This window comes from Schistocerca gregaria, chromosome 1 (genome assembly GCF_023897955.1).
Source record: "Schistocerca gregaria isolate iqSchGreg1 chromosome 1, iqSchGreg1.2, whole genome shotgun sequence".
Classification (NCBI taxonomy): Eukaryota; Metazoa; Arthropoda; class Insecta; order Orthoptera; family Acrididae; genus Schistocerca; species Schistocerca gregaria.
In genome coordinates, this window is record NC_064920.1 from 1,078,349,150 (window position 1) to 1,078,366,803 (window position 17,654).

The 17,654-nt window shown below is 40.1% G+C and overlaps 1 protein-coding gene across 5 annotated transcripts in view; it reads left to right on the forward strand.

Moving 5' to 3' along the window:
- The window catches only part of LOC126281792 (lysosomal alpha-mannosidase-like), a 275,270-nt gene that overhangs the window by 89,447 nt on the left and 168,169 nt on the right, over positions 1-17,654 (forward strand). For all 5 annotated transcript variants that reach the window (XM_049981026.1, XM_049981035.1, XM_049981016.1 and 2 more), the window contains 2 exons: positions 1,653-1,755; positions 15,769-15,850. In XM_049981026.1, the coding sequence (XP_049836983.1) occupies positions 1,653-1,755; positions 15,769-15,850 (185 nt within the window). The remainder of the gene's footprint in view (positions 1-1,652; positions 1,756-15,768; positions 15,851-17,654) is intronic.

A 17,654-nucleotide genomic window follows, 5' to 3' on the forward strand; every position in this document is an offset into this window, starting at 1 on the left:
TAGAATTGTTTATTTAAGTCAGGAACTGTTTCTGGAGTACTCTCAAAGTCTCTATTCAATTTGGGGTGACTTGGTCACAGTATTTTTCTCAACAATAAGTACATCAGGAATAAGAAAATACAAAGTTACCACACAGAGCTTATAATTTACATACCAAGGAATTGCAGAAAACCAAAACTTTACAACAAATAATAAATCAGTGTTATCCTGCTCTTGAATGTATAAATCATATACCTCCACAAGGCCATGACCTCCAAAAATCATGCCCTGAAATGAGATCCATTATGTCTAACATTTTGCCCATCACATCTACAATAGCTTTTTGTCACCCTCCCAATCTCCACAATATCCTTGTCAGACCCTATGCTCCCTCTGCACCCATCTCCCCACCCTATGGCTCCTACTCATGTGTCCATCGCTGCTGCAAGACTTGCCCTATGCGCCTCCTGCCATCACCTATTCCATCCCTATAACTAGCAAAACATATACTATGAAAGGGTTAAATGACACATCGTATACCAGCTGTTATGTAAACCCTGTTTGGTCTTTTACATCAGCGTGACTACCACTCAGTTATCAGTCCAGATGAATGCCCAGAGACAGAGGGTGTATACCAGCAACACACAATGTCCTGTTGCAGAGCATGCTCTACAACATGATAGTAGTGCTCTTGATGCCTGTTTCATCACACGTGCCATCTGGATTCTTCCGCCAGACACCAGTTTCTCAGAACTCCACAGATGGGAACTAGTGCTACAACATGTCCTTGGTTCTTGCCACCCACCTGACTTCAGTCCACATTAATTTCTTCTGTCTCAGCATTTCTTCACAGTAGCTACTCCTGTCTTCACTCCATTTTTAATTTTCTGCATCTTTTATTTTTTGATCTGTCTATTTTTCTCCATATCCCTTCCCTCCTCTGTTTTACACAATGCACTTAGCTTTTCACTCTTATTAACTCATGCACGATGTTTTAGTAGTAATCTCTGTTTTGCATATTACCCTGCCTTCCACCTTTAAGCTCTCAGGTTTTCACATCTCATCCTGTGCTATCCCCAACAATCGGTCTTTTCTCCTCATCCTGTCCAGTAAGCCTCCCCTGATCCGGGGTTCTTGGAGACTTTTCCAACATGTACCCCTTTCCAAAACCTCTCTAGTCCTTTTACTTCTGCCCTCTTCCTTTCCCCTCAACTCTTCTGCAGCCAAAGGAGCCACTGGCTCTAAAAGTTTGTGTACATTAAACTTTCTTGTGTGTCTTGTGCCACCGCTTGGTGAGTAGACTTTTTTATCTATCCAGTTACATTATACTGTTAAAAAGTAATAAATTCAGATTCACAAACACAGTGATACAACTTCAGTGAAGTCAGGCCACTCATACCCCAGGAAGAGAATACCCTTTTGATGTGAGAACAACAGACTTTTAATCACATTTTATCACTGATTCTGTGAACTTCATGTACAATTTGAAAAAAAAAATTATTATATTCATGAGCCACAAATAATTTTTGTTTCCTATCCCTGAGGTTTCTGCATTATGGAAGAATCTACAGATCTTTATATATGCATAATTGAATATAAATTGAATAGACCAAAAGATCTCTCCTCCACATGATGATGTATCTGACTGATTGACATTTTTCATCTACTTCCAGTTTTGCCACCCAGTGAAACAAGGGATGCTTAATGTTCACCTGGTACCACATTCCCATGACGATGTTGGATGGCTCAAAACAGTGGACCAGTACTATTATGGAAGTGAGTAATATCTCATTGTCACAACATGCATTTGTCTTACCAAAGAAAGATAATTTTCTTGTATTCTTATAAATCAACACACTTGCAAAAATTAAGTTCATTTATTTATCACCTATTAACTATTAGTAACCCGTATTGAAAGAAAATATTTCCACCTTATTACTCTGTCTATTTTCTGCCCCTGCATAGTCATTAATCAATTCTGTCCACTACTATCTGTCATTCTCGTTTCCCTCACTATTTATGCTTGTAGTCTCACTGACCATTTGTTTGTATTTCAGAACATTTCTTCATATGTGCACGGAACAGTAACCCAGAAATTGAGATTAATCTTCAACCACAATGATATAAAAGTGATAATAACCACTGAGGCTTTCTCAGCTGCTCCTTTGCATAGTACATGGAGTGCCTTATTGAATTCTTCAAGTTGACAGATGATCGATTAATAAACTGACATTTTACCACACTAGTGCCTACCAGTGACACAGATATACCTGCCGTAGCTTCTGGTGAACTGAAGTTTAGGACACAGGTGGACACTATCTACTTGCAGTGGCGTTGTCCGATGGCCATTATGTATTCAGTCATTACTGTCACACTTTTCCGGTTGCTATCTGTGGCAATTGATATACAGGGTGGAGAAAACTGCATCAGAAAATTTTAACCCTCGACAGCTGATGCCAGTAGGAACCAAAATTACTAATGTTGTGTAGGTCAACAATGCACCATTTTTAAACTATGGAAACTTGGTGCCACACACTCCAATTGGCCATGGATTGCTCTGTTGCCGTTCTTCAGTTGCCGGGCTGTGCATAGTTGTCGGTTGAGATATACAAACGTCCCTCACCCTCTCACTGCCCCAACATGATACGCACACATGTCAAATAGGTCTTGCTGTTTGTCTCCACCTCACATAAGAGGCATTCACACGTATGCTTCGCTTCAAAGCACACTCATGTCACTTGCGATTTAGTCATACAATAAGCATGACGGCACAGTATTTGTTTGAAGAACAATGAGATATGGTTTTTGTTTATGGACCAGAAGATGGTAATGCGCATGAAGCTTGATGGTTGTATGAGGTATGATACCCAGCAAGATGCCACCCACCCTCACAAATGTTTACAGCACTTTACCGGTGACTTGGTGAAACAGGCTCATTAGTGGTATATCATGGTGGTGCTGGAAGACCTCGAACGTGACAGGATGCTGCATTTGAAGAGTCTGTTCTCGAGCACTTCGAGGAAGCACCTACAACAAGTACTTGAGCAGGTGGATATGCTGTGGGAGTCACTCATTGCTAAGTCTCGGATTTTTTGGGGGATAATGACCAGCATTCATTTAGTTTCCACTCTGTCCAAGACCTAAAGCTTGTGGTGGACTACAAACACAGGCTAAGATTTTGCCAAAGGTTTATGCGACATGTTGCAGGAGATCCTGACTTCCCTGCCATTGTTTTGCTTACTGACAAGTGCACCTACCATCAGAATGGCCCTTACAACACACAAAACATTCATTACTGGGTAAGGGGAAATTCTCACATCTTGTTCGTCCACAGACACCAGGAACAATTTACGCTCAACATTTGGGCAGGCATTGTGGGTGACCATCTGACTGGGCTGGTGTGTCCAACTCCTCGACTTACCAGGGCAAATTACCTTCACTTTTTGCAGCAATCTCTACCCAGACATACAACTGTGCATGCGGTTGCTGCATGATGGGGTGCCCGCATATAACAGGTATGCTGTGCATGGAAATTTAAATGAACGCTTCGATGACCAGATAATTGGCAGAGGTGTATGTAGGACATGGCCCCCGTGATCACCACATCTTGTTCCACCGGACTTTTTCCTGTGGGGATTCTTCAAGGTTCTAGTTCTCTCACCCAGACATGAACCACATAGAAATGAAGAGGAATCAATGTATTGCATCCAACATGCCGCCAATCACATCAGGGCAATGCCAGGAATCTTTGAAAGAGTTCTGCAAAACGCTTTTAGACCTTACCAAGCTTGTATCACATCAGAGGGTCAACAGTTCAAGCACCTGCTTTAGGTAAACAATGTCCTAGCTACAAGAAAGGCCCTTTTCAGGGCCAACACTATTTGTAAAAGACTTCCTGTACACAAACTAACAGCTGTTGACAGCTTTGTTCCCAGTAAGTCTTACTATGAAACAACAATGGATGCATTGGGACCCCAGCAGATTTGCCCCAGGACCCCAGAGTGGAAGGCTGGCATGCTACCACCGAGCGTGCGAGCCACGTTGGATACATTACGATCTCCAGCAGGCAAAGCATTTGGGGTCAAGCGTTGTCCAGAGCATCTGGTAACAGGGCAATCCCACTGCCCATCAGAGTGTGTGGCACCAGGTTTCCGTATTTTAATAATTGTATGCTACCGACCTATACAATACTAGTAATTTTGGTTCCTATTGGCATCAGCTATCCAGGGTTAAAATTTCATGACACAGTTTTTCTCCACTCTGTATGTGAGACAGGAATTTGACATCTGCCTGGTGTGAGCTTTCCTATTCTGTGTTGAAGTTTCTCTCACACTTGTAAGCATGTTGGACAAAAAATTAGTCACTGCCAGAAAACATCACCTTAACACACTGAAACACAGCCTCCAGCCATGACAATTCCATCAATTCAGCAAGGAAGAGAACCCACAAGTTTCTCAAGGTTTATTGTACCCATTTGAAGTCACTCATTGACAGTCAGATTCTGCAGAACTACCAAACTGTGAAGATGTTGACTGCTACATTTCATCCACTGTCCCAGACACTTTGTACAACGGCTGCCCCGATGCTGCACCATAGCATTTGGGCACCCCCAGCTCAGCCTCGGACAGGTGGTGTGAGCTCACTGGCTACTTCCTGCTTCCTGACAAGTAAATGACCTGCATATTCTCTGTGGTTCTATCAGTAGCAACCTTTAGTGATTGGGGAAGCACACAACCTACAATAATTTTAGCTCAATTTCATCTAAGGGTCAGTTATTTGCTATGCCTTTTGGCTCAAATAATTATGCATTGAGGTAGTGGAACATACACTATGTGATCAGAAGCATCCAGACACCCCCAAAAACACAGGTTTTCCGTATTAGGTGCATTGTGCTGCCACTACTGCAAGGTACTCCATATCAGTGACCTCAGTAGTCATTAGACATCGTGAGAGAGCAGAATGGGGCAGTCTGCGGAACTCACGGACTTCGAATGTGGTGAGGTGATTGGGTGTCACTTGTGTCATACATGTGTACATGAGATTTCTACATTCCTAAACATCCCTAGGTCCACGGTTTCTGATGTGATAGTGAAGTGGAAATGTGAAGAGACACATACAGCACCAAAGCGTACAGGCCGACCTTGTCTGTTGACTGACAGAGAAGCCGGCAGTCGAAGAGGGTCGTAATGTGTAATAGGCAGACATCTATCCAGGCCATCACACAGGAGTTCCAAACTGCATCAGGATCCACTGCAAGTACTATGACAGCTAGGTGGGAGGTGAGAAAACTTGGATTTCATGGTCGAGCGGTTGCTCATAAGCCACCCATCACACCGCTAAATGCCAAACGATGCCTCGCTTGGTGTTATGAGCGTAAACATTGGATGACTGAACAGTGGAAAAATGTTGTGTGGAGTGATGAATCATGGTACTCAATGTGGTGAACCAATGGCAGGGTGTGGGTATGGCAAAAGCCTGGTGAATGTCATCTGCTAGTGTGAGTAGTGCCAACAGTAAAATTCAAAGGTGGCGGTGTTACGGTGTGGTCATGTTTTTCATGGAGGGGGTTTGCACTCCTTGTTGTTTTCAATGGCACTATCACAGCACAGGCCTACATTGATGTTTTAAGCACATTTGGGCTTCCCACTGTTGAAGAGCAATTTGGGGATGGCTATTGCATCTTTCAACACAATCAAGCATCTATTCATAATGCACGGCCTATGGTGGAGTAGTTACATGACAATAACATCCCTGTAATGGACTAGCCTACACAGAGTCCTGATCTGAATCCTATAAACACCTTGGGGTTGTTTTGGAATGCCGACTTCGTGCCAGGCCTCACTGACTGACATTGATACCTCTCCTCAGTGAAGCTCTCTGCGAAGAATGGGCTGCTATTCCACAAGAAACTTTCCAGCACCTGATTGAATGTATGGCTTCAAGAATGGGAGCTGTCATTAAGGTTAAGGGTGAGCCAACACCATACTGAATTCCAGCTTTACCGGTGGAGTACGCCACGAACTTGTAAATCATTTTCAGTCAGGTGTCCGGATACTTTTGATTACATAGTAGGTAACATGATTTGGTTTAAGTTCATCTTGTAACTTCACTTGCATGTAAATAAACAATCAAAACAAGTGCAAATAGGTGGTCATACATTGTATAGTGCAGAAAAAAGCAAGCAGAGCATTCAATGAAATTTCCAAACATTAACATAAGTCAGAGTTTGTAACATGTGTAAAACTTCAACACCTTGCAAAGTTTCCTAGCACTCAAACCTCCAGATGTCAGACACTGAGATAGGTACCAAATGTTCTATGTCAATAGAGCATCAACCAAAACACTGATTTAGTTCGTGCTATGTGCTGTTGTCCTGCAGAACATGCATGAAGAGTAATAAAAAGTAACATCAGAACTACAAAGCACAGGAGATGTGTCTCTGTGATTATCTGTTTGTAGATCTGATGGTGGTGAGTTGGTAGAGCATGAGGTCATCGTACCAAAGATTCAGTGCTCAAGCCCCACTGATACATTTTTTTTTAATTGTTTGCTCATGAAACTATTATATGTAATTTGCTTCAAACACTTCTTCGTAAGCAACTGTTATTGTAAAGCCTTGGTTCTTACATGCACACGTGTGTGTGTGTGTGTGGGGGGGGGGGGGGGGGTCATGTTTGCAAGGCTATGTACTTATTATTGGTCTTATTATTTTGTTTGCAAGGCTATGTACTTATTATTGGTCTTATTATTTTGTTTATCATTGCAACTATTACTTTCATTATTATTATTATTACTACTACCACTACTACTACTACTACTACTACTACTATTACAAGCATTACTACCACATGTGTGATGCAATTGTTGTGTTATTTTTCTGTTCTGGTTGTATGTTCTGTGAAACTACAGGTTTAATACTTTCAAAGAAACAAAGTGAAAGCAGACTGCCAAAAGAACATTGTTGTAAGCTCCAAACAGCCCTATTACATGTCATAAACAGTTGCCCCATTAATACTTTCATGCATAATACAATAAACAAATTGTCCTTACTGGTATCTGAAAGCAGAAACCTGGGTATGACGAACTAACACTCTATCAACTTGCTCGCATAAACTACACGTATTAGTCACTCATGGCTACATTTGTCCTGTGATGTGTAGTTCTGATGTTACTTTTAATTCCCATTTATGCATGTTCTGCTGGACAACAGCACATAGTATGAACTAAATTGGAGTTTTGGTTGATACTTTATTGACACACAAGGTTTGGTACCACACTGAGTATGACGTCTGGAGGTTTGGCTGTAAGTTCCACTGAAACTCATTTAAACAGTAGCTCCACTGTTCCAACACTTAAGATCAGAAGCCCATCTTCCAATGACATTGACAAAAGACAATGGAGCTTCTCTGCTTGCCTTCTCCAGAGCTTGGTCACATGACTAACTATTGTAGTCAAGTTTGTTACTTTCTTTGGCCCACCTTATCAGATTACAACGTTTTGTCTATACAATAAATTTTTGATATACACATTGTTAGATCTACTTATGCTTAGGGGACTACATCTTAGTCCATAACTAATGTCTACACTTTGTCTTCTTAATTTATTATTTTTGCTTCAAGTTTGAAAGGAAATCTCCTAAGCTAGTCAAGTACTGTATTCTACTTAGTGCTGTGGCACTACGGAAACCCAAAGTACGTTTCTTAATGTATTTACAGACATAACAAATCATATTTAAGTAAATTACTACATCTTAATCCCAACCACGATGTCAACCTGCTGCCACTAAATAAGTGTGTGCTGAATTCTGTTTTATCATAGTTTAATCGAAATTTATAAATAACTTAAAAATTTGTTTTCAAACTTATCATACATGCTAGCTTCATGTAACTGAGGTCATGAACTATTTGGCAGTGTGTTATATGTGTTAATTTGTCTGCTAATGGTAATTATCCATTATAAATAAACAAACATTTAAACTTTAATGAACACTAAAAGTGGTGGCATAGAAATATGTTAATAATTTGTGTTTAGGGCTTCCATTAATTCCAGAAATGTCCTTATATTTCCTGTACCTCAACAGTAGGCAGTCTTGGCAATTTTAGTAGATATACTTATACAGTACTTTCAATTTTATGTGCTCGGTTGCCCGGTGACATTGGTGTTCCCCTCCTTATAGTACACAAAAGATCAGCCGTGCTGCTCATTTTGTCACAGCAGCCCTGTCACACACATTCTGTTCATGTATGACCTCTTGGCCACTCTCACCTGTGTGTACCTGTCTGGTGCAGTACAGTCGCTTAGGCTTAGACTGGCTGCCAAACCGCCTGTGGATCAGTTGTCTGTCCACCCTCCCCCACCTGTGCCCAAGGGCAACTACCTGCCCATTAGCGGGCACTCGAGCTGGAACCACCTGCTCTGGAGGACTAAAACAGAGGGCCAGTGCAGATGCAATATGGTGCTCAAGTGCTTTTCAAACCAGGAAATATGTCTGCAGGCATAAGCACAATACTGTTGTCATCTTGGACAATAGGAATGTCCTCAGCATACTCACCATGAAAATTCAGAAGAAAGAGCAGCACTTGGTCACCAAGAATATTGAAATAAACATCCTGATCCATGTTTATAGTAACCACATAAAACACCCCCAAAATATCGCAGTCCACCTTTGCCCTCCACACCATGTCGGTCACCAGTGCCCTTGATGTCTTGCAACATTTGAAAAGATGCAAACTCATGAATCACTGGACCGCACTAAATTAGCTACCATCATGCGTACATGTTATTTGCCCTGCAAAGACATATAGCTCTATTTGCCACTGTGAACAGTGGCCTTTTGCAAGGTAGCCCACTCAGGATGTCCATTTCTTGTACATCCCTTCACAGCATTTGCTTAGCAACTGGTTGAGGTGGACCTGCATTCTTTAACAGCATTTTCTGTTGTATCTAAATGAATTGTCATTGACAAGGTGTTACACTCATCTCTGGTTTCTGGAGGACTGGATCTTTTTGCGATCACTGTTCTTACAAAGTGTTACATGTCTGTGAGTAGTGCACCATTTGCTACAGACACACTTCATATAGGTGTGTGAAGGCTATAGTAATGATTCGATGAGTTAAAAAAAGATTTAAAATATAATGTTGTATTTTTATTATAATAAGCAATGTACGTATGACTTATTTCCTGTAGTATATAAAATACTGTAACAACTTAGGTTAAAGACTGACGAGTCACCAATGTTCTCAATCGAATGATTGCATAAAAACATGTTATGTGACAATAAAGTATCATATCTTCTCTTACCTTAACAGTCAGCACTGGTACATCAGTGAATCAAGCACAATACAGCTGTGGGCATGTTTGAAAGCGACAGCTCCTTCTGGCATCCTGTCACATCCCTGTATCAATGTGTCTTATGCAGAGACACCACTTCACTGCCATCTCTTATGTGATTGGTGGATGATCATAAGAGAACCTGTTGCTACTTCCACATGAACTGCAGTACTCCAGAGTGATCTGTGTGCTATTTCAAGGGCATAACTAATACCTTTTCCAGTGAGCTTAGAACTCTGTGGCTCCTCAGTACAAACAATTGTGGTAATCATTTCCACAGATAGAAGCTGAGTTTTGGTGAATTTTATACAATGTCCTGTGTAACCTAATTGTCAGGGCCATCGTAACCTATGCAATGGCCATCGGAAACAAAGGGTATGAGGGTATTTTTTAAAAAATAAAAACAAATCAAATGAAAACAGAATGATGTAAACGTGTTTAGTGACTTTATTGGTTAGCATTATACTCAAATACAAGTGAATAATTCAACAAGTTGGACTTACACTCAAATTAAATGTTTTCTTAGAGATTTCCAAAATGCAACTCCTCAGTATGTCCTCAGTGTCTCATTTTTGAAGCATATCACTTTCTGTGCACATGACTGACACACAGGGTACAGGGATCTGCAACAAAACAGAAGTTTACTTTGAATGAACACATCAGAATATACATTTGTTTAGTGATTTTATTGTTTATTACAGTTAGTGTGATACAAATCAGCTACAATGATTATTGTATTACTCCAATTACACTCCAATGTCACATGGTTGACAAATTATACGCTGATTAGAAAAACAATTTGACTGACACTGAAGCCCAGTTGAGCATGAAAGGGGACAATGTTGTTGGTTCACCCTTGTGTGCACATGTAGTATGGCTGTAGCAGCAACAGCTGTGCAGTTTCTTACTGGACTACCTTCTTACACTGTCTTTCAATCTACAGTATTGGCTTCACTTTATAGGATTGCAATATTGTTGTGGCTTAACAAACGCATTCCTGGGTATAAAATGATACTGTGTTCCTATTATACATCTACATCTATAATCAGCAAACCACCATGAAGTGCATGGCAGAGGGTACCTCCCATTGTACCAGTTATTACAGTTCCCTCTCACTCCATTATAGTCATAGGATACTATGCTTTTTCATTTTGTGAAGAGTACAATTTTACATTTCTGAACATTTAAAACAAGTTCCCAATCTTTGCATCACTTTTAAATCTTATCAAGATCTGCCTGGCAACTTCTGTCAGACCTTACTTCATTACGGATAACTGCATTATCTGCAAAAAGTCTGAGCTTACTATTAATATTGTCTGCAGTTTCACTGATATACAACATGAACAGTAAGGGCCCCAATGCACTTCCCTGTGGTATGCCCAAGGTTACTTCTACATCTGATGATGACTCTCCATCCAAGATAACACACTGTGTCCTCCCTACCAGAAAGTCATCACTCCAGTCACAAATTTCACTTGATGCCCTATATGATCATACTTTTGCCAGTAAGTGTAGGTATGGTACTGAGTCAAATGCTTTTCAGAAATCAAAAAATACAGCAGCTACCAGACTGTCTTGATCCAAAGCTTTCAGTATGTCATGTGAGAAAAGTGCAAGTTGGTTTTCATGTGATCAATGTTTTCAGAATCCATGCTGGTTGGCATGGTGCAGGTCATTCTGTTCAAGATACCTCATAACATTTGAGCTCAGAATATGTTCTAAGATGCTACAACAAATCAATGTCAAGGATATTGGAAGGTACTTTTGTGGGTTGCTTTTACTACCCTTCTTGTAGATGGGAGTGGCCTGTGCTTGTTTCCAAGAACTGGGCATTGCCTTTTGTTTGAGTGATCTGTGAGAGAATATAGCTGGAACAGTGGTTAACTCAACTGCAAATTCATTATAGAATCTGATAGGGATTCCATCAGGCCCTGGAGCTTCATTTGATTTTAACAGTTTCACCTGTTTCTCAACACGACCAACACTAATACTTATTTCACTCATCTTTTCAGTGGTACAAGGATTAAATTGGGGCAGGTCTCCTTGGTTTTTCTTTGTAAAATAGCATTTGAAAATGGTGTTAAGCATTTCAACTTGCACTTTGTCTCATTTGCAAGGGTCTGGACACTAACATTGGTGCCACTAAAAGCCTTCACCTATGACCAGAATTTCTTTGCTTTTTGTGAAAGATCGTTTGACAATATTCTGTTACATTAGTCACTGAAGGCTTCATGCATTGCTCTCTTGACAGCCAAACACATTTCATTCAGAATCTCTCCATCTATAGCCCTGTGCTTTGTTTTACAGCTATTACACAGTACTCTTTGTTTATTTAGAAGTGTCTTTACAGAGACTGCATACCATGGAGGGTTCCTCCCATTAGGAACTGTTCTACTGGCTACATATCTATACAGAGCATGATCCTGTTATTTGTATGTCTGAACAAAAGCAACATAGAGCACACTCTCTTTTACAGTAATCAAAATGAATTATGTTCATTTGTCATAGTCAGTATGGCCTAGACAAAATTTCTAGTTGGTGTGATGAATAGAAGCTAAGTCTTAATGTAGGAAAATGTAAATTAATGCAGATGAGTAGGAAAAAAACATGTAATGGTTAGATACAGCATTAGCAGTGTCCTGTTTGACACAGTTATGTCATTTAAATATCTGGGCATAGCAATGTGAAGCAAAATGAAATGGAATGAGCATGCAAGTATCATAGCAGGAAAGGCAAATGATCAAGGCAAAGAATTTTAGGAAAGTGTGGTTCATCTGTAAAGGAGGCCACATATAGGATGTTAGTGTGATCTAGTCTAGAGTACTGGTTGAGTGTCTGGGATCTGCTCCAGGTCCATGTGAAAGAAGACATCAAAACAATTCAGAGGCAAGCTGCTAGATTTGTTACCACTTGGATCAATCAGCATGTAAGTGTTACGGATATGCTTTGGGAGCTCAAATGGGAATCCCTGGAGAGATGAGTCTTTAATTTAAAAGAACATTACTGAGAACGTTTGGAGAACTAGTATTTGATGCTGACTGCAGAACGATCTACTGCCACAAACATACTTTTCATGTATGGACCATGGAGATAAGTTACAAGAAATTAGGACTCATACAGAGGCATATAGATAGTCATTTTTCCCTCACTCTATCTGCGGGTGGAACAGGAAAGGAAAAGACTAGTTGTTGGTAAAGGGTACTCTCCAACATGCACTGCACCATGGATTCCAAAGTATGTATGTAGATGTAGATTAGATGTGGAAAGTGGTGTAATAATGGATTTGAATTGTTCATGGAAATAAATAACTAATAACATTAAAATAGTGTAAACTGCTTGAGAGCTTGCCAATCACTATAGTCTGCTTGTAGACTATCATACATGCCCAGAGGAGTATTCCTTAATAATGAGATGAGATTTATTGTCCAAATGCAGTACACACCATTCAGTCACAAATACAATGCACAAACACAAAAATAAAGGCAAATTATGACAATGGGTAAATACCACTTAGATCACAATCACTTTCTTTCTCAACATTGGCATTATCTGAGCTCTGGCCTGTGGAAGAATCATTGGAATTGCACAAGGATATAATATTTTCAATATTACTTTCTAGACTCACCTCACTTTACCATGCTTCCTTTAACAAATGTTGTGTGTGGTGTACAACATTACTCCACTCAAATGGTGTTATTTGTGCCACTGTTTCCTCTAACATCCTTTGAATTTCTGCCACAATGTGGCTTTTGTTATTTCTTGCCACATAATGTTTAATCTGTGCCCCAATTATTTCAATGCTTTTGATGTGGCAGTGGTATGGTGTAAGCCAAAGGACCCTGTGCTGTATTGTTTAGCTACATTGTCCACAACATACTGTAGAAACTGGTCTCTCCCCCCACCCCCATGAGTCCCACCTTACATAAATCATACTGAATTTTCACATTCTGGCGTTACAACTATTCGACAATGTTGGCTTTTCTTGTTGACATAATTGGAGCTTTACCTTTAATAGCTGAATGGAATGGGACAGTATCCATTACAATGACAGGTGACTGATTTAAGTTTTCCAGAAGCCCTCTTGAACTAATTCAGGAAACTATGTTGGTTCATTTCCTCATGGTAGTCACTTGTTTTCCTTGTTTTGTAGATGAGGAGACAGTTAGGTAAGAAACCAATATTGGAGCTGTAGAACCTGTGTTATTCACTATAGCTCAAATTGAAACCACAACTAATATCAGAATCTGAAATTGTTTGGTTCCAAGATTTTCTTGAAAATCTGTACACTTTCTTACCCACTCCTTAATCCAAAATTGCATGTGTTACTTGATAATGGTAACTTTAATGTGCTAGCAGAAAGTAAGCAGAAGCTCTTTTCAAACATAACTCCCATATGGAGGTTCTGGATTTGCCAGTGACTTCATGTTAGACTGGCTTGGTTCATGAGGAAAGCTGAACATTTCATTGAGGATGTGGTCACCCGAGTCTGACCACACCAATGGGGAAACCTAACTTTGTGTCCAAAGTGCACTGGGTCCCTTCGCTCTTGCACCTGCCATCTGGGGCACAACTGACAGTGTCATCTCACGCCGTTAGTTGGGGACTAGCAAAGAGTATCACTGCATTGTTCTCAGTGATGAATCTCAGCTCTGCAGTACCTCAGACCATCATCTTCTGCTTGACTTCAGTTTGCCTCTAGTAATACGCCAGAGAACTCATAGCACAGCAGTCATAATGTGCTACCTCTCACTAGACAGTATCTTCGAACAAGCCAACACTCATCCATAAGCAGCACAATTCTCTGTTAATCACTTTTATGATGTTGATATATTGATTTGACCAGCTGGAGCCCCCCCCCCCCCCCCTCCCCTCCTGCAGTCTGTGTCCAATAGGTCATGTGTGGCACCAGCGCTCATGTCAAGTATGACCCAGGCCCAAGAACAAGGGTACTGCGGGATAGTTTCAAAGGTTGTGAGCCACTTCATCTGGGGAGATGATATAATGGCTACATCACAGCCTTCCAAATCAAATCATTCTATGCAACCAATGCCAAGCAGATGCAAAATCCTATTGACTCGTACTTCAGATTTCATTTTCAATGAGTAACAGCACCAACCCACTAACTAGTAGAGGCACTAAGTTGTTGAAAGACACATAAAGCAATCTGATAACTTTGCTAAGTTTTGGATACATCTTTTCTTATCTGTATGGCATGCGCGTGCACACACACACACACACACACACACACACACACACACACACACACACACAAACACACACACCTGTATGACCAGACTGTGGTACTTAACTACACACTGCAGTTCTGCAATTCAGTTAGGGGGAGGATTTTGTCAGATTAAGTAGAGATGGGAGGAAAGAGGCAGGGATCAGGAGGTAGGGTTGCAGTGACAGCTGGCAGTTGAGAGGGAGAATCAGAGTCCTGGTGGGAGGGAGCAGAATCATGAGTGGCAGGAAGCTAGCAGAGACTAAGGCCACAAGGATTATGGGGTCAAAGGAAGTGGTACAAGTCAAGGACAACAGCCATCTACATAATTCAGGAAAGCTGTCATCTGGGGGGGGGGGGGGGGGGGATATTCCAATGACACAGATCGTGAAGCAGTTATTGAAATTGAACATGTTCTTCTCAGCAGCATGTTCTTCCACTGGATGGTAGACTCTGCTCTAAGTCACAGTTCAGTGGAGGCCAGTCATGTGGAGAGACAGCCGGTTGACGGTCATGTCCATGCAAAATGCTCTGCAGAAATTTTAGCAGAGATGGTATGTGGCATGACTACTTTCACAGGTGGCCCGGTTTCTGATAAGATAGGGTATAATAAGACCCAAAGGAATTACAGATATGGGCTGTGAGTTGGCATTGATTGAAATCAGTGGGGAAAGTTGAAAATTTGTGCTGGATCAGGATTTGAACTTGGGTCTCTTTCTACTGGTCAGGTGCTCTGACCACTAAGCAATCTCGACACAGCGGTCATTGCAACTGCATGGACTACCCTAACACACCTCCCATCAGATCCAAATTTTCAACTTATCCATACATTATGAATGTAGTGCTGCTGCCTGTCCATTATCCTCATTACTCGCAGCATTGCATCAATTCCCATAAGAGTTTGAGTCTGGTGTCATTCTATGTGTGTGAAGAAAGGATTCATCCACCAGCTATAGCAATTTCCCCAGTCTCATCTCATGTATGTTCCTTTCAACATCCATCTCAATGCCTCTATTATTTGTTGAGTTGTTACCTTTACTTGTTAATGATTTAGATTTCACTTTTAATTGCCAATTGTCCTTTTAACTTGATTTTGCAACCACTGAAATAAAGCCATTGTGTGTGTGTGTGTGTGCGTGTGTGTGTGTGTGTGTGTGTGTGTGTGTGTGTGTGTGTGTGTTTTCTAACAACTATCCTCATGCATCCCTATTCTGTACAATTTATTTTTGTGCAGGCAAGCAAGAAATACAAAAAGCTGGAGTACAGTACATATTGGATTCAGTTACTGATGAACTTTTGATCAATCCTGATAGAAGGTATGAGTTATCTAGAGTGTACTTGGAAAGTTGGTGTCATTTCTCATTTTCATGTTAGTTCTGGCTTTGCTCAGTGCATTGAATGTGTTATAAAATTAATTATTTTCTGAAATCAGTTTTTGTGACATTTGGGTTTGAGCTTATTATGAAATATGTCTAAGTATTGTAAACCAAACTGCTCACCTGCTGATGCATAAATATTTATCTAGAAACAATTCTAAAATCCCAAATTATTATTTATGAAACGATCTCAGTGTCAAGGATTCCAGGTTTTTTTCAGTGTATTTCTTCAATATCTGTTTCAGTTATACTTTTAGTAACTCTATATCCATCACTTCAGCAACCAAAGCTTTGTTCACATGAGCAAATAAAAAGAAGTGGTAATACAGATGTAGTTAGGGACAGCAAGGATTCATGAATTACTTAAAATTATAGAAATATTGTACCACATTATGGGGAAAAAAGGAGGACCTCCACACTATGTCCAAATGTAACAAGCGAGGTAGTTAACTTAGATGGTTGTGGTTAACTTAAATGGTTGTATAAAATTGTTAAAAATGAAAGTGAAAAAGATAAGTTCATTTATAACCTGCATCAATAAATTAAATTCTGACTACACTAAGGTTACAAATTAAAGGAATATCATGCAACACTAAAAAGATTTTTCTTGACATTAGTGACAGACTTAACGAACATCACTAAATGTACCATAAAATTCTAAGCAACCACGTCATAACAGCAAAAATTATACTTTCCAAAGAAAGAATAAGACAAGAACTTTTTGGAATGAAATATATTCAATAACACAATTACACAACGATGAGATTTCATAAAAGAAAATAATGAGCTGATCCACAAGTAACAACAAATTTCAGACTCTTTTGATAACTCTTCTTTTAATAGAAGAAAATTTGGGCTTAAATAGTTCCTTGGTGGCTAGACTACATTGTAGGGATTGGTTTGATAAAATTCGGGTACATATTCAGTACTTTCAATTCTTGGTGTTTGAGTGGCTGCAGTGAAAACAGTAATAAAATAATAAAACATTATTCAGATGAGCTTTGTATCACAGAGTTAATATTTGAGGTACAAAGTTAGGAACATGCACAGAGATGATAGTGTTTCAATAGAAATGATTAAAACTGAAGGAAAAGTAATAAGCTTCCAATATTGTTTCCAGAATTTTTAAGAGTATGGTAACTCTCCAAGGTAGAAAAATTCTTTAATTGTACTCCATGGGCACACACAGGTTTTCATTTCAGTAGGGGCAAAACACTTTCCACATACATGTGATTTACAAATTTAAACCTGTTTTTACATTTCCAGATTTTACATTTTTGGGCCATTATGTTACTTCATGTTCGTCCCATCAGAAGTCCTGTTGTTGTTGTTGTGGTCTTCAGTCCTGAGACTGGTTTCATGCAGCTCTCCACGCTACTCTATCTTGTGCAAGCTTCTTCATCTCCCAGTACCTACTGCAACCTACATCCTTCTGAATCTGCTTAGTGTAGTCATGTCTTGGTCTCCCTCTATGATTTTTACCCTCCATGCTGCCCTCCAATACTAAATTGGTGATCCCTTGATGCCTCAGAAGATGTCCTACCAACCGATCCCTTCTTCTGGTCAAGTTGTGCCACAAACGTCTCTTCTCCCCAATCCTATTCAATACTTCCTCATTAGTTATGTGATCTACCCATCTAATCTTCAGCATTCTTCTGTAGCACCACATTTCGAAAGCTGTCCTATTCCATGAATAAGCTATCAGTACATATTTGGAGACCTTGTCAGAGAAATGACTTTGGTG